Source organism: Bradysia coprophila, chromosome II (genome assembly GCF_014529535.1).
Source record: "Bradysia coprophila strain Holo2 chromosome II, BU_Bcop_v1, whole genome shotgun sequence".
Lineage (NCBI taxonomy): Eukaryota > Metazoa > Arthropoda > Insecta > Diptera > Sciaridae > Bradysia > Bradysia coprophila.
The window spans coordinates 1740878-1767060 of record NC_050735.1 but is presented as its reverse complement, the minus strand read 5'-3'; the positions used below and the strand labels follow the sequence as shown (position 1 = coordinate 1767060).

Below are 26183 nucleotides of genomic sequence, written 5' to 3'. Positions count from 1 at the left end.
ATCAAGTAAATGCCTCCTCGCTTTTAGCATAGGTTTTTGTTTCCTGCAAAAGCTTTCCGATTTAAATAATGGTAATATTAAAATAATATTAATAATTCGCAAAAGAATCGAACGGAACGCAGATTATAAAAGCATTGTATATTGAGTAAAAAACTTCAGTCGTTCTTCCATCCGTCGAAGGGAGGCATTCACTTAAAGCTAGTGCTATAGCTATAAATTTCTGGTCTAAGAGTTAAAATGATAAGTGAAAGAAAATTGTGAATTAAACGAATTTTAAAAGACAATTTCTGCCATAAAATTCTGTGAAGAATTGTTTTGGATCACCAAAAAAAAACCAATAACTTTGGACTGAGTGCGATATTTATCAATAAATTTGTAATCGAAATCGTTAGAAAATATCCTTACAATGACGCCGACTCCGAAAACCGCCACTGTTATGCAGCAGCAAAAGTTTCATTCAAGACCTTTTCCATTAACTCCCGATGATGACATAGTGGTGACTGGAATAGCTGGGAAATTCCCAAATTCAAAGAATATTGCAGAGTTTGAGAGAAATCTCTATAACAAAGTACGTGTGTTGGTTTGTTAGTGTAATTTAAGTGATTAGGACTTGCTTAGTCGTTTTTAGGAATTTTAATTGTCCGTTGTCAAAATTCATTGAGCTACAGTTAATGCTCGCTGACATAGAGTTGCTACAGTTTGGTTCTTAGAATTTAATAAATAGTGGCACCAGACCGAGAACAATTTTTTTTGCGCTTCAGAGTTTGATTTTTGGCTGAATCACTAGATGAACAAACGAATAGAAAAACAAACTTCAACGGACTCTGATATTACATTATACAACGCTGCGTTTGGTTTGGGTTTGATTTGATACTTCAAAATTTGTATTTTCAGCGAATTTACGGAGAAAATTGAGAGAAATATTAACTTTCATCGCGTTAAAATATACTTTAATGAAAAATTTACTTTTGATGCACTCCACTAGTTCACTAAATATATCTAAGCATTCAGACACGAAAATATTGTGAATTGAGATGCTGCATTTTGAAATTTTACCGATAGTAAAAAAATCAAATAACTTTTTTGATTTTTGACGATTGGATATGATTGGGGGGCCAAACTTTCCTAACTATTTTTTTTTTGTGTTTTGAGCCGGTAAATACCGGTAACAACCGGTTTTGAGGTAAAACTTAAAAGTGAAATATCTCGGTCAAAACTGAATATTTTATGGTTTGACCGGAATTGAACCAACCTTTCAGGCTCAATACCTAAAATCGCTCCAGTTCTAAAAAAAATGTGACGTTAGGGGCGCGTTGGAAAGCTGGTGACTAGTACTTTCAGATCTAGCCGGCTGAGCTTGTACGTATCAGAAGAACTTGAGATATATCGCTATGAAGCACCCTCCTTCCCACAGACATTTTTCTCTAAATAAAATGAGAAATTACCTGAACTTTTCGAATGTTTTTTTATCATTTTAACCGAATGAATTACTAGAGCAAAGTGTCTTTGAATGATTCCCCACAATATGACAATTTCTGAATGTTCTCTAACTGCTCCCACGTGTTCCCAACGCTAGAACTCAAGGATAAAGTGAGCTTCAATCAGTTTTTTTTTCAATTGTATTTTGTTTTTAAGGATAGTTTAAGCTCTGCAGAGGTCAGTTCCTAAAATCTCATCACTACTCAGTATCCAATTATAAGAAAATATTTAGTTTTGACCGAGATATTTCACTTTTAAGTTTTACACGAAAACCGGTTTTTACCGGTTCAAAACATCCAAAAAAAATGTAATTAGGAAAGTCTGGCTCCAAAAATCGTCAAAAATGAAAAAAGTTCTGAATCGAGCAGAACGCTTTTTTTCGACATAAGAAACCAGACTATTTAGCCTTTAATACCTCAACATCTATTTGTATGACTTTTCCGTTAGATTGATATGGTTGATGACGCAGAAGTTCGATGGAAGCACTTTAATCTTGAAATTCCGAGACGAATGGGTAAAATCGATGATCTGCAAAAGTTTGATGCGACATTTTTCGGTGTACATTTCAAGCAAGCACATACCATGGATCCTCAATGTCGACTGTTGATTGAAACAGCCTACGAGGCGGTCATAGGTCTGACAGTCTTCTTTTCTATATTGAGAGTGTCAATGGAAATAATCATATTTCACACAGATGCTGGCATCCATCCGAAAACATTGCGTGAAACGAAAACTGGTGTCTTTATTGGTGCATGTTTCTCTGAATCGGAGAAAACTTGGTTTTATGAAAAAATTAGTTCTGGTGGATTTGGAATAACGGGGTGTGTGGGAGCATCTTCTGTTCACAGTTAATTCGATTTACTCTTTTACTATTTGTGATTCAGGTGCAGCAGGGCTATGTTAGCAAACAGAATATCTTATTCGTTGGGGTTGACGGGACCATCGTTTTTAATAGACACAGCTTGTAGCAGTTCTCTGTACGCATTGGATAATGCATTTACAGCAATTCGCAATGGAGAATGTGAAGCCGCCATAGTCGGAGGAGCTAATCTTTGCATGCATCCATACGTAACACTACAGTTTGCAAGGTTCTATAATGTCTTTTTGCGAGAGGCTACAGTACGTTCCTCAATGAAAATCTATATTTTAGATTGGGGGTACTAGCACCGAACGGATACTGTCGCCCATTCGATATCGATGCATGCGGTTACACGCGCTCGGAAGCTATATGTGTTCTACTTCTACAAAAGGCCAAAGTAGCCAAGCGCATCTATTCTACGGTACTATATTCCAAAACCAATTGTGATGGATATAAGCCCGAAGGCATTACGTATCCGTCAGGAAAGATGCAAGAGAAATTGTTGAGTGAATTCTACGAAGATATTCAAATGGATCCGTCGTCGGTTTCCTATGTAGAAGCTCACAGTACTGGAACTTTTGTAGGGGGTATGTGCTTGTTCATTGATGGAATGTGCGCATAAATACAATGATGAGTATTCATTACAGATCCCGAGGAGTGTATCGCTGTTGATAAAGTATTTTGTAAAGGACGTAAAACTCCACTTTTAGTTGGATCTGTAAAATCCAATATTGGCCATTCTGAATCGAGCTCAGGTACCTGCTCAGTAGCTAAAGTAATACTGGCGTTCGAGAAAGGATTAGTAGCCCCAAACATAAATTTCACAAAAAATAGACCGGGAATCAAAGCATTGGAAGAAGGTCGGCTGAAGGTATGCACCGAACCCACAAAACTTGAAGGAAGTTTGGTTGCTATCAATTCTTTCGGATTTGGCGGAGCAAATGCTCATACACTACTTAGTAAGTACTCAAAGAACGGGTTCGGCCTTGTTGCGTTAGTGAAGTCCTTTCCTTTTGTTACTCATTTATCAACAAAGGAAGTCATCATTAATTACGAACCGTAGCACGTCTATGGATGAACACGGCGAGGTTCTTATCTAGATTTACTTTCCTTTCAAAGGACGACACTCCAAAGAAAAACTGAACAATGGCGCACCTCAAGACAAAATTCCTCGTTTAGTAATTTGGTCGGGTCGTACCGAAGAAGCAATTGATGTGTTCTTCAAAGAAATGGAACAACGAAGTCTAGATGCCGAACATGTGAGCCTTATCCACAGTACACAAAGCCACGACACAGCCGGTTACATGTACCGATGTTTCGGACTGTACGAACACTGTCAAAATTCCAACGCTTTCTGCATTAACAAGGAAATGCAGCACTTTTCTGGACTCAAGCGACCAATTGTGTGGGTTTTCAGTGGCATGGGGTCTCAATGGTCGGAAATGGGAACGTCGTTACTTGAACTGCCGTTGTTTAGAGCATCGATACAACGATCACATGAGACTCTCAAGCCATACAACTTGGATCTGATACAAATCATTACGTCACAAGATCCGAAGACATTCGACAACATATTGTATTCCTTCGTTGGTATAGCCGCCATTCAAGTGGCATTGGTGGATGTTTTGAGAGCATTGAACTTATCTGCTGATTACTTCATCGGTCATTCGGTTGGAGAACTGGGATGTGCTTATGCTGATGGTTGCATGACTGGTGACCAGATGGTTCTAGCTGCATATTCCCGTGGTATGGCTAGTTTGGAGACTGAAAAGATTCGTGGGTCAATGGCAGCGGTGGGACTAGGCTACAAGCAAATTAAGAATATCGTTCCCCCGACGATAGAAGTCGCTTGCCATAATGCGTCCAATTCAAGTAACTCTCACTATTTTGTCAGCGATTTAACTGATCTATAACAAAATGTCAAATTGTACCGTAGGTACCATATCCGGACCCGAAGAAGAAGTTTCGGCTTTCGTAAACTTCCTGAAAAGACAGGGAACGTTTGCGAAAGAAGTAGCTAGTTCAAACATTGCTTACCATTCGCGATACATTGCTGATATGGGACCAAAACTTTTAAAAAGACTCAGGGAAGTTCTACCCGAACCCAAGAGGAAATCCGAAAAATGGTTGAGCTCAAGTATACCGAAAAATCGCTGGGATCAAGAAGAGAACCGATTCAGTTCCCCCGAATACCATACGAATAACCTACTGGGTTCGGTATTATTTGAAGAAACGATGGCTTTGTTGCCGGAGAATGCGATCACGATCGAATTTGCGCCTCATGGATTGCTGCAAGCAATAATGAAGAAAGGAATGCCAAATGGCACACACATACCACTGACACAGCGCGGAAATAAGAGCAATCTGAACTTCTTCTTGAATGCATTGGGAAAGTAAGTCAGAGAATCAGGTTTTGAATGCAATTCTTGACTGACTTATCCGATAAATGTTCTTTCAGGCTGTACCTTAACGGGTTAAACATGACCTTCGAGAATCTCTATCCGCCAATCAATTATCCTGTATCTCGTGGTACACCAATGATTTCGCCTCTAGTACGTTGGGAGCACAGTGAGGATTGGTTCGTCACAAAATTCGAATTGCAACGATCTACGCGTAGTGCAGAGCGAAAAGTGAAGGTGAGCCTTCAAGATCAGGATTTCGATTTTATAGCTGGTCACGTCGTTGATGGTAGGTTCTACATGCAGGTTCGATTAGTTGAAGAAATTTATAATTTTTTTGTTAAGGTCGCTGCCTATTCCCTGCCACTGCATATCTTCAGCTGGTCTGGGAAACACTTGCTATGATACGGGGACCGATTTTCTTTGATGTCAGCGTAGAGTTTGAAGACATTCGCTTTTTGCGAGCTACTTCTATGGCTAAAGGTCAAGAAATTGAATTTACAATTATGATTCACACCGGCACTGGCAGATTCGAAATAAACGAAGGAAATACGGCAGTGGTCACTGGATTTATTACCGAAATCACAAAGCCGTTACCCCTAACAACACTTCGTCCATTACAGTCGTCTGAGTTCCCACTAATGACAGAACGTGATTTTTACAAAGAATTACGGTTGAGAGGTTACCACTATTCAGGTGCCTTCAGATCGGTTACTCAGGCACGTGGAGATGGATTGTATGGAAAGGTTAAATGGGATCTGAATTGGATCTCTTTCATGGTAACGTCACACCGTTTTCTTCCTATGCACATGTAACTAACGAGCAATTCCGAACAGGACTGTCTTCTCCAAATTCACATAATTGGTAAAGACTCGCGGTCGCTTATACTACCGACTAGGATTCAGAAAATGCGAATCAATGCACAGGATCATATGACAATGGCAGCCAATCTCGATCCAGAAGATCCATGCTTTGAAGTACAAGTGTGCCCGACTCTTGGAATATTAATTTCCGGTGGCATTGAAATATTCGGGGTTCACACAAGTCCAGTTTCCAGACGTAAACCGCCAGGCTTTCCTGTTCTGGAAACGTACAAATTTATCTCACATTTACCGTCTCCAAAACTATCAAAATCAGACGCTGTTAGGGTTTGCGTCCAATTGGCTTTGGAAAATAATCCCAGACTTAAAGTAAAGGCTGTGGAAGTGGATAAACATCGCAACAGTCCCATAATTAATCTGTTCGAAGTGGCATTAGGCGATCTTCCGTTGGTCACATCAGATTTGATGTTCTTGACGCCGCAGGACATTGATCTCGGTAAAATACACGTAGAAGATGGACATCTGAGTTCTGTGAAGAATTGCGCGTTCGTGATTGCATATCGCTGTTTGTCGAATCCCGAATTTGTGGAGAACAGTTTGACCAGCCTTAGCGACAATGGATATTTGGTGTCACGGGAAAGTTTAAATTTGAACAGCAGCGACATAATAGCTCCATCTGGTCTGCAATTGGTTTCCGTAATACAAACTGATGAGGAAAATCTGGTAGTCCTGCAGAAAATTCAGAAGAAAATTCAAGAGGATCCGGTCGTTGTGTTTGTAGATGGACGGGATTCGGAGTGGCTAGAGAAATTACAGACCGCAATGAAAGAATCTCCGGCTATTGTTGTTAGTGAAAGTGATTCGTACAGCGGCATCATGGGTCTTGTAAACTGCATTCGTAAAGAGCCAAATGGCAATCGTGTTAGTTGTGTGTTCATAAATGACGATCACGCACCTCCATTCAGTTTGGAGGATCCATTCTACAGAGAGCAATTAAAATTGGGATTGGCGATCAACGTCTTCAAAAATGTATTGTCATTGCAAACAATTGTGTGGTGAAGTGATCGTTCTAACTCGTACTATTTTCCAGGGGCAATGGGGCAGTTACAGACACTTGGAACTCATACAAAAAATCAATGAAAAGTCTCACCGAAATCATTGCTATGCCAACGTATTACAAAGAGGCGATTTGTCTACGTTGACGTGGATTGAGGGATCCATTGACGTTATGAAAACGCAAAATCTGGTCAATATTCAATATGCGTCGCTGAACTTCCGAGATGTAATGTTAGCTACGGGACGATTAGCAGTCGAAGTATTCGGGAGCAATCGATTGGAGCAAGAATGCGTTCTCGGCTTTGAATTTGCAGGTGTAAATCAGAGTGGTAAACGAGTGATGGGAACTGTAATCTCTGGATCACTCGCAACGCATATCATTCCACAAAAGCATCTTACCTGGATTGTCCCTGATAAATGGACGCTAAGGGAAGCCGCCACATGTCCGGTGGTATATCTAACAGTTTACACTGCTTTCTTTACATCAAATCCCATAATGAAGGGCAACTCGATTCTGATTCATGCGGGTAGTGGTGGAATTGGTCTAGCTGCTATCAGAGTTGCATTTGCGTATGGACTAGAAGTCTTTACAACGGTGTCTAATCCAGAAAAGAAAAAGTTCATTATGGAGTGTTATCCTCAGTTGAAAGGTAATACGAAAATGAATGTCATTTGGGTAGACGAAGTCTGATAACAAATTGAATTGCAGAGTCAAACATTGGTAACTCTCGGGATTGCTCATTCGAGCAAATGATTAAACTCCAAACAAATGGGAAAGGAGTTGACTTTGTGTTGAACTCGCTGTCTGATGACAAATTGCACGCGTCAATCAGATGTTTGGGTCGAGGGGGTACTTTCCTGGAAATCGGAAAATTTGATTTGGCCAACGATACCAAAATCGGACTGGGCGATTTTCTGAAAGAAATTTCTTTCCGGTCGGTTTTGGTCGACAATCTGTTTACGGCTAGTGATGACACTTTGCACCGTATCTATGCACTTGTGGAAAAAGATTTACGTTGTGGAATTATTCAGCCACTGTTTGCGACTGAATTCGACGTTCAGGATGTCGAGAAAGCGTTCCGTTATTTGGCAACCGGGAAACATGTCGGAAAAGTAATCCTAAGAGTCCGTGACGACCCCTACTCCAAATTTACTGTTCCAATGAAAGTATTGCCAAGAGTTCATTGTGATCCAGAGTTAGTATACGTGATTCCCGGTGGATTGGGAGGATTCGGTTTAGAGTTGGCTGACTGGTTGGTCATACGTGGAGCACGAAAACTAGTAATGAGTTCAAGCCGAGGCATAACTAAGTCGTACCAATCATACCGAATCAAGTAAGTTCGCGAAAAACAAAATTTCTCCCGCACAAAACGAAAAATATTTTCGTTTTAGAATCTGGGAGGGATACGGAGCCGAAGTTATGGTGAACACTTCAGATATATCAACCAGAAAAGGGTGTGAGGAGCTGTTACGAGCTGCGCAAAGTCTTGGCCCAGTGGGTGGCATTTTCAATTTGGCTGTGGTCCTACGGGACAATATTTTAGAGAATCAGAATGCACAGAAATTCGCTGAATGTCTTGCGCCTAAAGCTGACGCTACATTGCATTTGGATCAGCTAAGCCGGAAAATGTGTCCAAAGCTAAGGCACTTCGTTGTGTTTTCCAGTGTTTCTTGCGGTCGTGGCAACGCTGGACAATCTAATTATGGAATGGCGAACTCCGTGATGGAACGTGTCATTGAGCAACGAGTAGCATGTGGATTGACGGGCAAAGCTATTCAATGGGGAGCTGTTGGAGAAGTTGGACTCGTGGCTGATATGGCTGAAGACAAATTAGACATGGAAATTGGTGGTACGTTACAGCAACGTATTTCATCTTGTTTAGTTGAATTGGATGTGTTGCTGACGACGCAAGAGCCAATTGTTGGTAGCATGGTCGTTGCAGAGAAACGTGTCGGTTCAGGTGGAAAAGGCAATGTAATTGACAGCGTTCTGAACATTATGGGAATTCGGGACATTAAGCAAATTTCAATGACCGCCTCACTGTCAGAAGTTGGAATGGATTCCTTGATGGCAGTTGAGTTGAAACAGACACTGGAACGTGAATTTGAAATATTTTTGACTCCACAAGACTTACGTTCGTTAACATTTGCCCGACTTCAAGAGCTTTCAGATGCTCGGGTTAAGGAAGGCCACGAAAATGTTAAGTTGAAATTGGCTGGAGAGAAGAAAACTTTCGGCTTGAACTTGATGTTGCGCACCCTTGGCGACGAAAAAAGCTGCAAACAACCATGCGTTCGACTTCGAACAAAAAATATTGCCGAAAAATTCAATTCTTGCATGGTAATTGTTCCCGGCATTGAAGGCGTTGCAGGCGTGTCTTGGCATAAAGTGGCGTCTAGTATGAATTTACCAGCCTTCGTTCTACAATTGACGAGCACCATTGATATGAAGACCATACCGGACATAGCAAATGGTCTGGCTACTGTAAGTTCATTTTCATTATAGCTCTAAGCTTTTCATCTTCGTAGTCATTGAAGCGAGCTTTGTTTCCAGCATGTCAAAGAAATTTTCAACAAAAAAGAATTTTTCTATTTGGTGGGCTATTCGTTCGGATCGTTTATAACTCTGGAATTGGCCCGAATCATGGAAGAGACTGGAATGACTGGAAGCGTTGTACTGATCGATGGCGCACCCGTTTTCCTGAAGCAACTGAGTTACGGTCACATCAGCTCGGAAGTAACAGACGAATCCATTCAGTTAATGTTAATCATTGCCATCATTCAAAACATCTTCCCGTTGGAGAATCCAGACGAACTTTTGCTCAAACTACGAGAGTGTTCCACATGGGAAGCAAAAGTTGACAAACTGGTTCAGTTCGGAAAGTCACAAGCCGAATACTCAGAGGAGTATATGCGATCAATCACTCAGGCCATGTACAATCGACTGAAAATTGTCTTTGAATTCGACACGGAACATGTGCAGAAGATCAAATCTCCGATCACGCTCATACGGCCGACTGAAGTTGCCTTTGTCGAAATCGAAGAGGATTATGAACTATCACGGTTCACTGACGGTCCTGTGACACTGAAATTCATTGAGGGCAACCATACCTCCATGCTGGATAATATAAAGTTGGCTGACATTATCAACGATTGCGATCCATACTTGCAGTCCGATCGAAGCTTTCAGGCATACGTTTTGTCTGGTAAGAATACGTAGACCGATAATATTGAGACGTCAATCGATTCTTTGCTATTAGAAATGGACTTTTCTTAGACTACGTTAATATAAAAGGTATGTGAGTTGTATGTAAGGTTTAAGTGTACCAAATAAAATTTACGTTTGAAATTGCTTTGTCGGGCAGGTTTCTTTTGCATTTCTATTTCCTTAATAGGTAACGATTAACGATAGTGTACGATGACTTTTTATTCGAAAAATGTTGATAAAATATTGACCCCTTCGTTTAAGCCTTTCTACGTTCATTCATTCATTTATTCATTCATTCATTAGGTCTTACCCGAGTAAAAATAAAAGTCTCAAAAGTTCAAAAAGAGACGTCTCACAATACAAAGGATTCGAGACCGTGAGACGTCTCTTTTCGAACTTTTGAGACTTTTATTTTTACTCGGGTATGTACCAGTGAGATGCTAATATGATGACTGGGTCGTTTCGAAATATATTCGGAATATATGTCGAAAAGAACGACAACTGGGTTGTTGAGAGAGAATTCTAAGAAATAGATATCTTTTGTTTTTTCTGTTAGTTTCCCATTTTTGGAGTGAACACGTGAAAATTGATAGCATGTCAAAGGGTAGGGAAAACACTTTAATAGGATTAACTCGAGAAAGGCGAATTCTTAAAAGTTGAAATGTTGTGTGAGTGTGCGCCTCTAAAAGACCTATCATTAGAGTATAGGCTCGGGTCGGTACCACTGCACGTTCGGGAGTAAACAATGAAAGTATGGTTAGTTTTCGTACAGTACTGCTGGCTTGCAACAGGACTTATCCGCGAAGCCAACTATGGGGTGTTGTACTGGACACACTTACTATCATCCCATGTAAAAAAAAAACCTCAGATAAATTGCGTTGCAAGCCAGGAAGTTGCACGAAGCAAAAAGGTCACCAAATTCTTTTCATAATTTCGAGTTCAACGGACGACGTAAACGTCTGATTCTTAGAGTAATTATACCTAGAGAGGAAATTTGTACGACGAAATGTGGTCCCAACATCAGTTTGTATAAGATACACATTTCGTATAATTTTACACCAACACATGTATGCTTTGACGTTTTTTCACTATAGATATTTCAATTTGCCCTCTTAATTAAGAGGGCAAACACACATACCAATAAACATTTCGTATTTTATGTTGGGACCACATATTTTACGTAATTTTGTTCGAAATTTCCTTCTAGGTATAATTACTCTTAGGTCTGATTGTGATCAAAAATTACCCTAAAGTTATGCTACTGGCTATTATTCTTTGTGTATACTCACACACTAATTATGTTGGGCTGAAAAAATCATAAAAGGCGAAATTTTTGAGTTTTTGAAGAAAATGCTCCATTTTCAGACAATGGGACGTTGAGCTTTTGACATTTTTTGTATTTAGATTAAGAATGTTATTGTAAACAAAAAAAAAAAAATGTTCCGTAATTTTCATAAGGGACTTAACTTTTTAGAACAAAAAATTTCTATTTTTCTGAAAAAATGTAAATGACGGCAGAATTTTCGTAACGCAGGTGCACAAGTAGATTTTAAAGCAAGTGCCTGAATGTCGTTCACCCGCCTCTTGCTCGTATAGTGACTAAAAAAATCTATATTCAATTTTGATCGTGTGACATGACTTCCTCCGGTCGGTTGGCATTGAAATAATTGTACCAATCAACGACCGACAGAGCAGGCCTGTTTAGCATTATTTTATTTATTTTATTTTTAAAACTCAATTGGCATGCATCTAACATTAGGTTCCGTGGAATAGGTCAAAATGCTAATCGCCGTAATGAATTCATATTATGTTTTCGTTGAAAAGTTACATTTTCACATATGATTTTCCTATTAAATAACACTGAACGAATTATGGTCACTCGTGCAGATGTATCGAGGGGGATATCACATAAAAGGGTTGCATAAAAGGGAAAAAATTGGAAATGAGTTGAACACGAGATAATTTCAAAACAGTCGCGAAATAAATGCATTTGCTCGAAATTATCAGTCCGCCAATTTACTATTTGTTATTTTATTGCAGCAGGACAACGCAGCACTATGACTAATTACTCCTCTACATCGTTGTCTTCTAGTATGTTATCGTTAGGGGCTTGCAAACCCATAGAGTTATACTTCTTGTTCACACCGATTTTAACTGAACCGATATAACCGTTCGATGTTCGATCGCCCAAAGGGTTTTCATCAGTTTTTCAAAAAGTACTAGTCAATGTTTTACTATGCTGAGCTGTAAGCTGTCCTTTCTTTTAAAGTAATCATTGTACTTCCATCGTTAATGCTTACAATAGGACCATTAATATTTTTAATGTTACGCTTATTTGGCAACGGACCATGAAAATATTCCTAGTTTTCTGTAACTTTTCAATAAGAAAAGTCAATGTAGCTCAGTCTTACAGTTAGGTTTATTTATTCGCCAAATATTTCGAGGATCGTATCGGATCACATTCACAATGGCTAATTTTCGCTGATCAATTACATCGATCAGTTAAGTCAAATTTGATTTTATCATAGACTCGATTGTTTCGTGGTCAAACATGATCCGAATTCAATTGATTGGGTCTGTGATAAAATCAAATTGTGGTAATTGATTTATGCAATTGATCAATGAAAATTAGCCATTGAGAATGTGATCCGACGCGATCCACGAAAGATTTGGCGAATAAGTAAACCTAACTGAAAGACTGCGCTACATCGACTTTTCTTATTGGAAAATAACAGAAAACTAGAAAAATTCAACAGCTCATTGGGTGGACACAAATTCACTTAAAAAAACACAATAAAAATAGGAATAGGCTCACCACACACTTTAAGACTACTTACACCGTGTGCAAATAGTCAAACTTATTATGAAGAGACTATTTGCATACAGTGCAAACTTCTTATGAACAGACTATTCGCACACGGTGTAAATAGTCTCTACCTAAAAATATTATGAGTAAGTCATAATGGTTCGTGGTGACGTAGCACTGGACATGTAATTGAAAATAAAAATTGGCGCACAGTTGGGAACCGAACCCAGAGTCTTTACACTTCGCGAAGGCGACGTCGGAATCACACGTGAAGAACCATCCATTTCAATCATTGTTAAGTATTTTGGTGTTAAGGAATCTCGCGCCACGTCATTCACAATAATTCACAAAGTGACATCTTCCTTATACAAAATGTGTCAAAATGTGAATTATTGTGAATGACGTGGCGCGAGATTCCTAGCAACCAGTATTTTACTTAAAAACTTGATGTCAGGTTTATCCACATCACCTTAAATCAAGGCCAATATACAACTGTAGTGTCATATATATAAGACTGGCACATAATGCGATTTCGTTTAAATGGAAAAGCCCGGGCAGGGGTTTCAAGTTCACCATACTAGTTAAATAATAATAGGAATAAGCTTCTGTTGTCCACAGAAAGTACACGTCTACCCAATAGCCTCTTTAGCAAACACACTCTCTGAAAAAATCGAATTAGGAGCCAAAGCAAGTTTGAGAAATGCTGCTTCTAAACAAAAACGCTGCTTCAAAAAAAATGTGAAGAAAGTAGCAAGGAGTCACAAACGTCGTTACCATCCTAATAATTAGAGTTTGTACAGCAAGAGGATTGATGTACCCCTTCGCTTCACGCAGTTAGTTATTTTTGTTTCCTACAAAATTAAAGAAATTTTAGTTTTAAATTATGTTAATGTAATTGGATGTTAATTAATCACAAATGAAAACATCGTGGATTATAAAAGCATTGTATGTTGGTTAAACAAATCCAGTCGTTCTTCGATCCTATAGGGAGACATCCACTTATATCAAGTACTATAAACATTTAAATTGTTGTGTAAGAGTAAAAATTAAAAAAGTACGGAAATATTGTTGATTGATAAAAATTTGAAAAGAAAAAACTCTGGTCTAAAGTTCCGTGGAGTATAGTTTTGGATCATCAAATAAACGGAACTCTTGGGACTTTAGAGCGAAAAAGTCGATTATCAAAATCACAATCGAACTTCATTACAATGCCGCCGACACCGAAAACCGTTACTGTTATGCAGCAACAAAAATTGCATTCAAGAATTTTTCCAGCAACTCCTGATGATGACATTGTGGTGACTGGAATATCTGGAAAATTCCCAAATTCAAAAAATGTTGCAGAGTTTGAGAGAAATCTCTATAACAAAGTACGTGTGTTACAAATGTTGATTCGTTAGTTGAATGTAAAATCAACGCAGTCCAAGAACCGGCAAAAAAAACATAATTTAAATAAGAGGCCTCCACGACGCAATATAGTTTAAAATTCTATAATAAATTCAGTTTTGTAGGTTAGTATTAGCCACAGTATGGACGTTCCATACAAAATAAGAGGCCAAATAATCAATAAAAAAAAATCTGTTTTTGTGCCTGTTATTGGAGTTCGTTGATAAAAGTGAATTGGTTACTCTGGCGGATCCAGATAATTGTTTGCCCCAGCCGGCCTAAATTTAAAAGTGCTCTGACCCGGACGTTTTGTGATTAAATCCAATTTTGAGATCAACGATGAATTTATGTTTGAGATACAGTGAGAGAAAACAAAGAAGTCACATTTACAACGATTACACAACTATTTCCACGTTAAGTATGGTTTCCACTCAACAAAATGTACTCCGTGTGAGAGCCGTGGGAGAGTGACTTGAGAAGTACAAAGCTAACATTGAAAAAAAAAACAATTTTGTCTCTCGCACGGTGTACTTTTTTGTTAAGTGGAAATCAAGCCTTAATATACAATGCATAAGTAAATGTCTTAACACGGGTGATGTATATGTAGTGGAATGAATAAAGAGAATTGTATTGTAATTGTGAATTCTTATTTGTTCCCTCCGCAACAGTAGATAACGTTTCTACGGAAGATATGATGGAGACGAAGGTGATGGTGCTACCGAGAGCCCTTCTTTAAAATTCAACTAAATTCGCTCGTTTGTGCCATACAAGTTTGTGCAAATTTCTACAGCACTAAATAGCCTCAATACGAACAACACACACTCTACGGATAATAGCGGCAGAGTCAAAATGACCCAAAATTATATCGGCTAAATTTGAAGTTTTTGGACAAAATGATCTATGGACGACTTGTACATTATCAAAAATAAGGGGCACCTTCCATACATCACTTTTCGATTGGACCACAGGTACCACCCGGAACCACCTGGAACCACTTGCAAAAATCAAGCAAAATTTCGACTCTGCCGCTATTATCCGTAGAGTGTGTGTTGTCTGTATTGAGGCTATTTATACAGCACGGTAAACGGAAATATTTGGTTTCTCACGTAGCGGGTGATTACAAACGTGAACTTCAACATTGATTGGTCAACGCATTTACTGAGTCTTACTTGAAACGAATTTATTTGAATTAAAAAGAGACGACACTACAATATTTAGCTAATTCGTTTTGGCAGCTACCACAATCAATGGAACGTATGTGGAACGTGGAACCCACTTTGTGGAATGACATTAATTTCAATTGCTTAACACTGGATGTTCACCGTAACAAAAAAATTACTATTTCACTTCCACGATGGTTGCCACATTCACTATTCTCATGGTGTCCAAGTTTCCTTTGATTCTAATTCTTCGAACAATTTTTCCGTTAGATTGATATGGTTGATGATGCAGAGGTTCGCTGGAAACACTTCAATACTGAAATTCCGAGACGATCGGGTAAAATCGAGGGTCTGCATAAGTTTGACGCGACATTTTTCGGTGTACATTTCAAGCAAGCACATACCATGGATCCGCAATGTCGACTGCTGATTGAAACAGCCTACGAGGCCATCTTAGGTATAAGTTTCTAACAGAAACTTCGGATCAATGAAAATAATTATTTCACATAGATGCTGGCATCCATCCGAAAACGTTACGTGAAACGAAAACTGGTGTCTTTATTGGTGCATGTTACTCTGAATCGGAGAAAACCTGGTTTTATGAAAAAATTAGCACCGGTGGATTTGGAATAACGGGGTGTGTGGGAGTTGATGCTGTAAATTTTTGAGTCTATTTGAGTCAAGTTGACTGTTCTTGCATTTCTGATACAGATGTAGCAAAGCTATGTTAGCAAACAGAATATCATATTCATTGGGGTTGACGGGGACATCGTTTGTAATAGACACAGCGTGCAGCAGTTCCCTTTACGCATTGGATATAGCAATTACTGCAATTCGCAATGGAGAATGTGAAGCCGCTCTTGTTGGAGGAGGGAATCTCTGCCTGCATCCATACGTAACATTACAATTTGCAAGGTACGACAATGTCACTTTGCAAGCGACAGCAATGAAAATCTACATTTCAGATTGGGTGTACTAGCGCCGAATGGATATTGTCGCCCATTCGATATCGATGCATCTGGTTATACACGCTCAGAAGCTATATCCGTTTTCCTCCTACAAAAGGCTAAAGCAGCCAAGCGCATCTACTCCACCGTAGTTTATTCGAAAACCAATTGCGATGGCTACAAGCCGGAAGGCATTACGTATCCCTCAGGCAAGATGCAAGAGAAATTGTTGACTGAATTCTACGAAGATATTCAAATGGACCCATCGTCGATATCTTATCTAGAAGCACACTGCACTGGAACTGTTGTAGGGGGTATGTGCTTGTTCGTTGATGGAATGTACGCACATATCCTTAATGACTACTATTCATTACAGATCCAGAGGAGTGTATCGCTATTGATAACATATTTTGTAAAGGACGTAAAACTCCACTCCTAGTTGGATCTGTAAAATCAAATATTGGACATACAGAATCTGTGTCAGGTACCTGCTCAGTAGCTAAAGTAATACTGGCGTTCGAAAAGGGATTAGTAGCCCCAAACATAAATTTTACAAAAAACAGACCGGGAATCAAAGCATTGGAGGAAGGTCGTCTCAAGGTATGCACTGAGCCTACAAAACTTGAAGGAAGTTTGGTTGCTATCAATTCCTTCGGATTTGGCGGAGCAAATGCTCATACACTACTTAGTAAGTATGGTTCGGGTCTTGTTGCGTTAGTGAAGTCCTTTCCTTTTGTTACTCATTTATCAACAAAGAAAGACATCATTAATTATGAACCGTAGTACGTCTATGGATCACACGACGAGTTTTTTTTTAATTTAAAGTTACTTTCCTTTCAAAGGACAACACTCCAAAGAAAAACTGAATAATGGTGCACCTCAAGACAAAATTCCTCGTTTAGTAATTTGGTCGGGTCGTACCGAAGAATCAATTGATGTGTTCTTCAAAGACATGGAACAGCGAAGTTTAGATGCCGAATATGTCAGCCTGATCCATAGCACACAAAGCCAAGATACTGTCGGATACATGTACCGATGTTTCGGACTGTACGAACACTGTCAAAATTCCAACGCTTTCTGTATTAACAAGGAAATGCAGCACTTTTCGGGACTCAAGCGACCAGTTGTGTGGGTTTTCAGTGGTATGGGGTCTCAGTGGTCGGAAATGGGAACGTCGTTACTTGAACTGCCGCTGTTTAGAGCATCGATACAACGATCACATGAGACTCTCAAGCCATACAACTTGGATCTGATACAAATCATTACGTCACAAGATCCGAAGACATTCGACAACATATTGTACTCCTTCGTTGGTATAGCCGCCATTCAAGTGGCATTGGTGGATGTTTTGAGAGCATTGAACTTATCTGCTGATTACTTCATCGGTCATTCGGTTGGAGAACTGGGATGTGCTTATGCTGATGGTTGCATGACTGGTGACCAGATGGTTCTAGCTGCATATTCCCGTGGTATGGCTAGTTTGGAGATTGAAAAGATTCGTGGGTCAATGGCAGCGGTGGGACTAGGCTACAAGCAAATTAAGAATATCGTTCCACCAACGATAGACGTCGCTTGCCATAATGCGTCCAATTCAAGTAACTTTCACGTTTTTCTAAGCGATTTAACTGATCTATAACAAAATGTCAAATTGTACCGTAGGTACCATATCCGGACCCGAAGAAGAAATTTCGGCCTTCGTAAACTTACTAAAACGAGAAGGAACGTTTGCGAAAGAAGTAGCTACTTCAAACATTGCCTACCATTCGCGATATATTGCTGATATGGGACCGAAACTTCTAAAAAGGCTCAGGGAAGTTATACCCGAACAGAAAAGAAGATCTGAAAAATGGTTGAGCTCAAGTATACCGAAAAATCGCTGGGATCAAGAAGAGAACCGATTCAGTTCCCCCGAATACCACACGAATAACCTACTGGGTTCGGTATTATTTGAAGAAACGATGGCTTTGTTGCCGGAGAATGCGATCACGATCGAATTTGCGCCTCATGGATTGCTGCAAGCAATAATGAAGAAAGGAATGCCAAATGGCACACACATACCACTGACACAGCGCGGGAATAAGAGCAATCTGAACTTCTTCTTGAATGCATTGGGAAAGTAAGTCAGAGAATCAGGTTTTGAATGCAATTCTTGACTGACTTATCCGATAAATGTTCTTTCAGGCTGTACCTCAACGGGTTAAACATGACCTTCGAGAATCTCTATCCGCCAATCAATTATCCTGTATCTCGTGGTACACCAATGATTTCGCCTCTAGTACGTTGGGAGCATAGTGAGGATTGGTACGTCACTAAATACGAACTGATACAAACTTCGCGGAGTGCAGAGAGAAAGGTGAAAGTGAACCTCCAGAACCAAGATTTCGATTTTATAGGAGGTCACGCCATTGATGGTGTGTTCTAGACGTAGATTAATGAAATTTCAATTAACTGAATCCATAAAACTTTTGTTAAGGTCGCTGCTTATTCCCGGCCACTGCATATCTTCATATGGTCTGGGAAACACTTGCTAAGATACGGGGACCTTATTTCGTTGATGTTAGCGTAGAGTTTGAAGACATTCGCTTTTTGCGAGCTACTTCTATGGCTAAAGGTCAAGAAATTGAATTTTCAGTTATCATTCACACTGGTACCGGCAGATTCGAAATAAACGAGGGAAATACGGCAGTGGTCACTGGATTTATTACTGAAGTAAAAAAACCTTTACCGCTAAGAAAGCTTCGTCCATTGCCGCCTTCTGAGTTCCCACTAATGACAGAACGCGACTTTTATAAAGAATTACGGTTGAGAGGTTACCACTATTCAGGTGCCTTCAGATCGGTTACTCAGGCACGTGGAGACGGATTGTATGGAAAAGTTAAATGGGATCTGAATTGGATCTCCTTCATGGTAACGTCTTATTGTTTCCTTCCTATGCTCACGTAACTAACGAGCTATTCCAAACAGGATTGTCTTCTCCAAATTCACATAGTTGGTAAAGATTCGCGGTCGCTTATACTACCGACTAGGATTCAGAAAATGCGAATCAATGCACAGGATCATATGACAATGGCAGCCAATCTCGATCCAGAAGATCCATGCTTTGAAGTACAAGTGTGCCCGACTCTTGGAATATTAATTTCCGGTGGCATTGAAATATTCGGGGTACACACAAGCTCAGTCGCCAGACGTAGACCCCCAGGCTTTCCTGTTCTGGAAACGTACAAATTTATCTCACATTTACCGTCTCCAAAACTATCAAAATCAGACGCTGTTAGGGTTTGCGTCCAATTGGCTTTGGAAAATAATCCCAGACTTAAAGTAAAGGCTGTGGAAGTGGATAAACATCGCAACAGTCCCATAATTAATCTGTTCGAAGTGGCATTAGGCGATCTTCCGTTGGTCACACCAGATTTGATGTTCTTGACGCCGCAGGACATTGATCTCGGTAAAATACACGTAGAAGATGGACATCTGAGTTCTGTGAAGAATTGCGCGTTCGTGATTGCATATCGCTGTTTGTCGAACCCTGAATTTGTGGAGAACAGTTTGACCAGTCTTAGCGACAACGGATATTTGGTGTCGCGGGAAAGTTTAAATTTGAACAGCAGCGATATAATAGCTCCATCTGGTCTGCAATTGGTTTCCGTAATGCAAACTGATGAGGAAAATCTGGTAGTCCTGCAGAAAATTCAGAAGAAAATTCAAGAGGATCCGGTCGTTGTGTTTGTAGATGGACGGGATTCGGAGTGGCTAGAGAAATTACAGACCGCAATGAAAGAATCTCCGGCTATTGTTGTTAGTGAAAGTGATTCGTACAGCGGCATCATGGGTCTTGTAAACTGCATTCGTAAAGAGCCAAATGGCAATCGTGTTAGTTGTGTGTTCATAAATGACGATCACGCACCTCCATTCAGTTTGGAGGATCCATTCTACAGAGAGCAATTAAAATTGGGATTGGCGATCAACGTCTTCAAAAATGTATTGTCATTGCAAACAATTGTGTGGTGAAGTGACCGTTCTAACTCGTACTATTTTCCAGGGGCAATGGGGCAGTTACAGACACTTGGAACTCATACAAAAAATCGATGAAAAGTCTCACCGAAATCATTGCTACGCCAACATATCGCAAAGGGGAGATTTGGCAACGTTGAAATGGATTGAGGGATCCATTGACGTTATGAAAACGCAAAATCTGGTCAATATTCAATATGCGTCGCTCAACTTCCGAGATATTATGTTAGCTACGGGGCGATTATCAATCGAAGTGTTCGGGACCAATCGATTGCAGCAAGAATGCGTTCTCGGCTTTGAATTTGCAGGTGTAAATCAGAGTGGAAAACGAGTGATGGGAACTGTAATATCTGGATCACTCGCAACGCATGTCATACCAGAAAAACATCTTACCTGGATTGTCCCTGACGAATGGACGTTAAAGGAAGCCGCCACATGTCCGGTGGTATATCTAACAGTTTACACCGCTTTCTTTACATCAAATCCCATAATGAAGGGCAACTCGATTCTGATTCATGCGGGTAGTGGTGGAATTGGTCTAGCTGCTATCAGAGTTGCATTTGCGTATGGACTAGAAGTCTTTACAACGGTGTCTAATCCAGAAAAGAAAAAGTTCATTATGGAGTGTTATCCTCAGTTGAAAGGTAATACGAAAATGAATGTCATTTGGGTAGACGAAGTCTGATAACAAATTGAATTGCAGAGTCAAACATTGGTAACTCTCGGGATTGCTCATTCGAGGAAATGATTAAAATCCAAACAAATGGGAAAGGAGTTGACTTTGTATTGAATTCGCTGTCTGATGACAAATTGCACGCGTCAATCAGATGTTTGGGTCGAGGTGGTACTTTCCTGGAAATCGGAAAATTCGATTTGGCCAACGATACCAAAATCGGACTGGGCGATTTTCTGAAAGAAATTTCATTCCGGTCGGTTTTGGTCGAGAATCTGTTTACGGCTACAGACGACACTTTGCAACGTATCTTTGCGCTAGTGGAGACCGACTTACGTTCTGGAATTATTCAGCCACTCTTTGCGACCGAATTCGACGTTCAGGATGTCGAGAAAGCGTTCCGTTATTTGGCAACCGGGAAACATGTGGGAAAAGTAATCCTAAAAGTTCGTGACGACCCCTACTCCAAATTTACTGTTCCAATGAAAGTATTGCCAAGAGTTCATTGTGATCCAGAGTTAGTATACGTGATTCCCGGTGGATTGGGAGGATTTGGTTTAGAGTTGGCTGACTGGTTGATCATACGTGGAGCACGAAAACTAGTAATTAGTTCAAGCCGAGGCATAACTAAGTCGTACCAATCATACCGAATCAAGTAAGTTCGCGAAAATCAAAATTTATCCCGCACAAAACGAAAAATATTTTCTTTTTAGAATCTGGGAGGGATACGGAGCCGAAGTTATGGTGAACACTTCAGATATATCAACCAGAAAAGGGTGTGAGGAGCTGTTACGAGCTGCGCAAAGTCTTGGCCCTGTGGGTGGCATTTTCAATTTGGCTGTGGTCCTACGGGACAATATTTTAGAGAATCAGAACGCACAGAAATTCGCTGAATGTCTTGCGCCTAAAGCTGACGCTACATTGCATTTGGATCAGCTAAGCCGGAAAATGTGTCCAAAGCTAAGGCACTTCGTTGTGTTTTCCAGTGTTTCTTGCGGTCGTGGCAACGCTGGGCAATCTAATTATGGAATGGCGAACTCCGTGATGGAACGTGTCATTGAGCAACGAGTAGCATGTGGATTGACGGGCAAAGCTATTCAATGGGGAGCTGTTGGAGAAGTTGGACTCGTGGCTGATATGGCTGAAGACAAATTAGACATGGAAATTGGTGGTACGTTACAGCAACGTATTTCATCTTGCTTAGTAGAATTGGATGTGTTGCTGACGACGCAAGAGCCAATTGTTGGTAGCATGGTCGTTGCAGAGAAACGTGTCGGTTCAGGTGGAAAAGGCAATGTAATTGACAGTGTTTTGAACATTATGGGAATTCGGGACATTAAGCAAATTTCAATGACCGCCTCACTGTCAGAAGTTGGAATGGATTCCTTGATGGCAGTTGAGTTGAAACAGACACTGGAACGTGAATTTGAAATATTTTTGACTCCACAAGACTTACGTTCGTTAACATTTGCCCGACTCCAAGAGCTTTCGGATGCTCAGGTTAAGGAAGGCCACGAAAATGTTAAGTTAAAATTGGCTGGAGAAAAGAAAACTTTCGGCTTGAATTTGTTGTTGCGCACACTTGGCGACGAAAAAAATAGCAAACAACCATGCCTTCGACTACAGACCAAAAATGTTGCCGAAAAATTCGATTCTTGCATGGTGATTGTTCCCGGTATGGAAGGCGTTGCAGGTGCGTCTTGGCATAATGTGGCGTCCAGTATTAATTTGCCAGCCTTCGTTCTACAATTGACGAGCACCATTGATATGAAGACCATACTAGACATAGCAAATGGTCTGGCCAGTGTAAGTTCATTTTCATTATAGCTCTAAGCTTTTCATCTTCGTAGTCATTGAAGCGAGCTTTGTTTCCAGCATGTCAAGGAAATTTTCAACAAAAAAGAATTTTTCTATTTGGTGGGCTATTCGTTCGGATCGCTCATAACCCTGGAATTGGCTCGAATCCTGGAAGACACAGGAATGACCGGAAGCGTTGTACTAATCGATGGCTCACCAGTTTTCCTAAAGCAATTGAGTTACGAACACATCAGCTCAGATGTAACCGACGAATTCATAGAGTTAACGTTGATCGTTGCCATCATACAGAACCTCTTCCCATTGGAGAATGCGGACGAACTTATGCTGAAACTACGAGAGTGTTCCACATGGGAAGCAAAAGTTGACAAAATGATTCAGTTTGGAAAGTCACAAGTCGAATACTCCGAAGATTATATGCGTTCGATCGCTCAGGCCATATACAATCGGATCAAGATTATAATTGAATTTGATACCGAGCATGTGCAGAAGATTAAATCCCCAATCACACTCATACGGCCGACTGAAGTTGCATTTGTTGAAATCGACGAAGATTATGAACTATCGCGGTTCACTGAAGGATCTGTTACATTGAAGTTTATCGAGGGTGACCATTCTTCGATGCTAGATAATATAAAGTTGGCTGACGTTATTAATGATTGCGATCCATACTTGCAATCTGATAGAAACTTCCTGACATACGTTGTGTCGGGTAAAAATGAGGTCGATGTAACTGACTTGTAAATCAATTCTTCGCATTAAGAAATGGTCTTTCACTATAGAGATGTGTGAGTTGTAGGGAAGGTTAAAGTTTACTAAATAAAAACGTCGGAAATGCTATTATGTCGCCCAGGTTTGTTTTGTATTTCTATTTCCTTTATAGGCGACCATAGGATTCGATGACATTAAATGAATGTTTGGTCTTTCCTTCAGGCTTTTATTCACGAAAATGTGGTAAAACATTACAAGAAACCGAACACGTCTCCTGTTGCGAAATCAGGTCCCTTACCGAAATGTCCAGGGCCGAAATGTCCAGGGCCGAAATGTCCAGGGCCGAACTGTCCAGGACCAAATTGCCCAGGGCCGAATCGTCCAGGACCAAAATGTCCACGTCCAAATTGTCCTCCAGATCCTGGACCAAATCCACCTTTTTTATCCGGAAAACCACGGCCAAATGGACCTCCCCTAGGCATTGGACACGTTTTAATATGCTCTTGGAACTTCTTACAATTTTGATCTGTAATTGCAATACAAGAAATTTCATTGACCTGATGAACATGCCAGTCGCAATTATTGGTCATACTGTCATTTTGGAAATGCGTCTCCGGACACCTAGCGAAATATTGGCCATTTAAACAGATCATCGTCAAGACAGCTACGCGATTACACTTGCGCCCTGCAGTACTATCCGCTTCAATTTCTTTCAAATCCGGCTTTAAAACTTCGATGCACTTATCGACCGCATCGGCATGAATAGACGTCCACGCTTTATCTTCGGTTTGCGTTTCAAGAGCTTTAATCAATTCGTCTCGGTTGATTTTATCGTCTTTGAAAATGTCATCGCTGGAAAGACAAGTGGCCAAGCACTGGAAATAATTTCAATGTGAGTCGCACTGTGTGAACATTTTTTGTTAGGTCTATTAGATACCTCTACATCGCCGCTGTTTTCAGCGTCGGTTTTAATTTCACTATTTTTGGCTGGCGCCTCATAATAACGTTTATGTATGGCCTCACGTGCCGTCTTCAAGCAATCACGAACTTCTGCTTTGAAAATTGGTTTTTTGCAGCAACTGTCCGGGCTCTTTACACAGCATAGGAATGTTTATCAATTTATCAATTAAAATCTGGATATACTTGAAATTAAGACTTTACCGTTCGAAAGTCGAAAGGTGGTGGGCCATAACATTGTTCGGGTTCCACTGCTTCATCGGCACTGGTAATCTGTTGGGGAATATTGTGTAACTTAGTGTTAAATCTATTAGTTTCAATCAAACGCATAATTTCATTACACATGCAAATGCACCGATCAATAGAATCACACACGAAGCACACCACATTTTATCCGTATATTTGCTAAACATTTCACTCAATCGAGACGCGACCGTACAATACGAAAAATATTTCCACGCCTTAAGATTTTATAATCTCAAGCTGAGTCAAATTTGCAGAGCGTAATTGAGCACATATATCGCGTGGAGTGGGTTCGATCAGTGGCGCATTAACTATGCTAAAAACCCACTTTAATGGTAAGGTTATAGTTTGTTTGAATGTGTATAGAGAGCTAGTAGGAGTACCTTGAGCGGAGAGTACACATAATCATTCAACGGCAAATAAAACAATTTATTGGCTCAGTCGGTTCATTGTAATAAAATGCCATTGAGAAATTAAAACATTGCACGAATCGATAGCATCTCAAAACAAATGTCCATAATTTTGATGTAAGTTATTTTTTCAAGTTAAACATCATCAAGGCAGGAAATAGTCGGTAAATATCGGTACATAAGACTAAGTCTTATTTACTTAGCTAGTTGTTTTAATTGTAGTAAATTCAATTAATGTTTGACTTACTACGTAACAGATTGGTAATTGTGGTCTAAAATGTCTTATAATATACAATAATATTAGCTTCAAGTCACAATAAAGAATATGAGACGACAATAGTACATAGCTGCCTTTCTGGAACATTTTCCATTGAGGGGTGTGGGGATGTTGTATTTCGAGCCGAAGTCGAGGAATGCATCCCAAACCCCTCAACAAAAAATTTCCCAGCAAGACAGCACGGTACTTTGTTGTCTTGTGTCCAGAAAATGCAAAAAACCGGTTTTGAGCAAGACAGTAATGAAGCATTTTCTGGCCGTTAGACAACAAAGTAATAAGTCGTGTGAGGTATCTTTTTTACATGCAAATGTAAGAACAAGCAAAGACAAAATTTAGAATATCGGAGAAATGGTTCTATAATGAAACAATTAAAACTCACTGTTGATGGCATGGAATAGTTGAAGGAGAATTACGGAAAAAACAGAAATTTTTTGGTATCTTGTCCATACAAACAGTCCTTGGTATGTCTTCTATATTCTCTTGTTTGATGTTGTTGATAAATGAAGCACTATTTTAATCGGTTGACTAAATCGCAATGAATGCATAAACGAACCGAAACAAACGAACCAAATTAAAATATTTATCAAATAAACGACATCGACACCAATTCATAAATGCAAATTATTTTAAAGTTTGACTAATTGCGCCGGATGTATATCAACATGCTTTTTAATACAAATCAAAGATCATTGTAAAAAAAAGGCAAATTTCATTAAAATATTTAAAGAAGACAATGAGCCCTAAAATGTATTGGAATGGAAATGCAAAAATTTATGGAAAAAATTATCACAAAATTCGGAATGTCGACGAAAAAATATTTTTGTTTGGTTGAAAAGTCTTGCAAACTTCAGATTTTAATCCAATTAAAGGCTTTTCGCCTTTTATTTTGAATTTGCAGAACGCCATGAAGAAAGTAGTTATTTGTTCATCAAGAGAAGAAAAGATGAAATATGTGGGGTGTCTGG

At 39.8% G+C, this 26183-nt stretch overlaps 3 protein-coding genes across 4 annotated transcripts; 2 read left to right on the top strand and 1 right to left on the bottom strand.

Moving 5' to 3' along the window:
* The first annotated feature begins 163 nt into the window (after positions 1–163).
* Positions 164–9967, top strand: LOC119077681 (fatty acid synthase-like). Its single transcript, XM_037184983.1, has 15 exons — positions 164–568; positions 1927–2113; positions 2174–2300; positions 2364–2567; positions 2630–2925; positions 2986–3297; positions 3458–4210; positions 4275–4731; positions 4797–5026; positions 5083–5516; positions 5574–6587; positions 6649–7264; positions 7324–7948; positions 8007–9099; positions 9169–9967. The coding sequence occupies exons 1-15, from the start codon at positions 407–409 to the stop codon at positions 9832–9834; spliced, it is 7176 nt and encodes a 2391-aa protein (XP_037040878.1). The 5' UTR covers positions 164–406; the 3' UTR covers positions 9835–9967.
* Positions 9968–13784: 3817 nt separating this feature from the next.
* Positions 13785–23463, top strand: LOC119078059 (fatty acid synthase-like). Its single transcript, XM_037185534.1, has 15 exons — positions 13785–13998; positions 15445–15631; positions 15685–15811; positions 15886–16089; positions 16140–16435; positions 16498–16809; positions 16964–17716; positions 17781–18237; positions 18303–18532; positions 18595–19028; positions 19086–20099; positions 20161–20776; positions 20836–21460; positions 21519–22611; positions 22681–23463. Exons 1-15 carry the CDS (start codon positions 13837–13839, stop codon positions 23362–23364), a joined length of 7194 nt encoding a protein of 2397 aa, XP_037041429.1. The 5' UTR covers positions 13785–13836; the 3' UTR covers positions 23365–23463.
* LOC119077847 (probable proteasome inhibitor) lies at positions 23461–25910 on the bottom strand. Of its 2 annotated transcripts, none has more exons than XM_037185299.1 (5): positions 25598–25910; positions 24493–24561; positions 24269–24421; positions 23924–24206; positions 23461–23857 (listed from the first exon to the last, which is right to left on the bottom strand). In XM_037185299.1, the coding sequence occupies exons 1-5, from the start codon at positions 25607–25609 to the stop codon at positions 23583–23585; spliced, it is 792 nt and encodes a 263-aa protein (XP_037041194.1). In that variant the 5' UTR covers positions 25610–25910; the 3' UTR covers positions 23461–23582. The 2 variants fall into 2 exon arrangements, with proteins under 2 accessions (XP_037041194.1, XP_037041109.1); XM_037185214.1 differs by lacking the exon at positions 25598–25910 and adding an exon at positions 24630–24766.
* Positions 25911–26183: the final 273 nt, after the last annotated feature.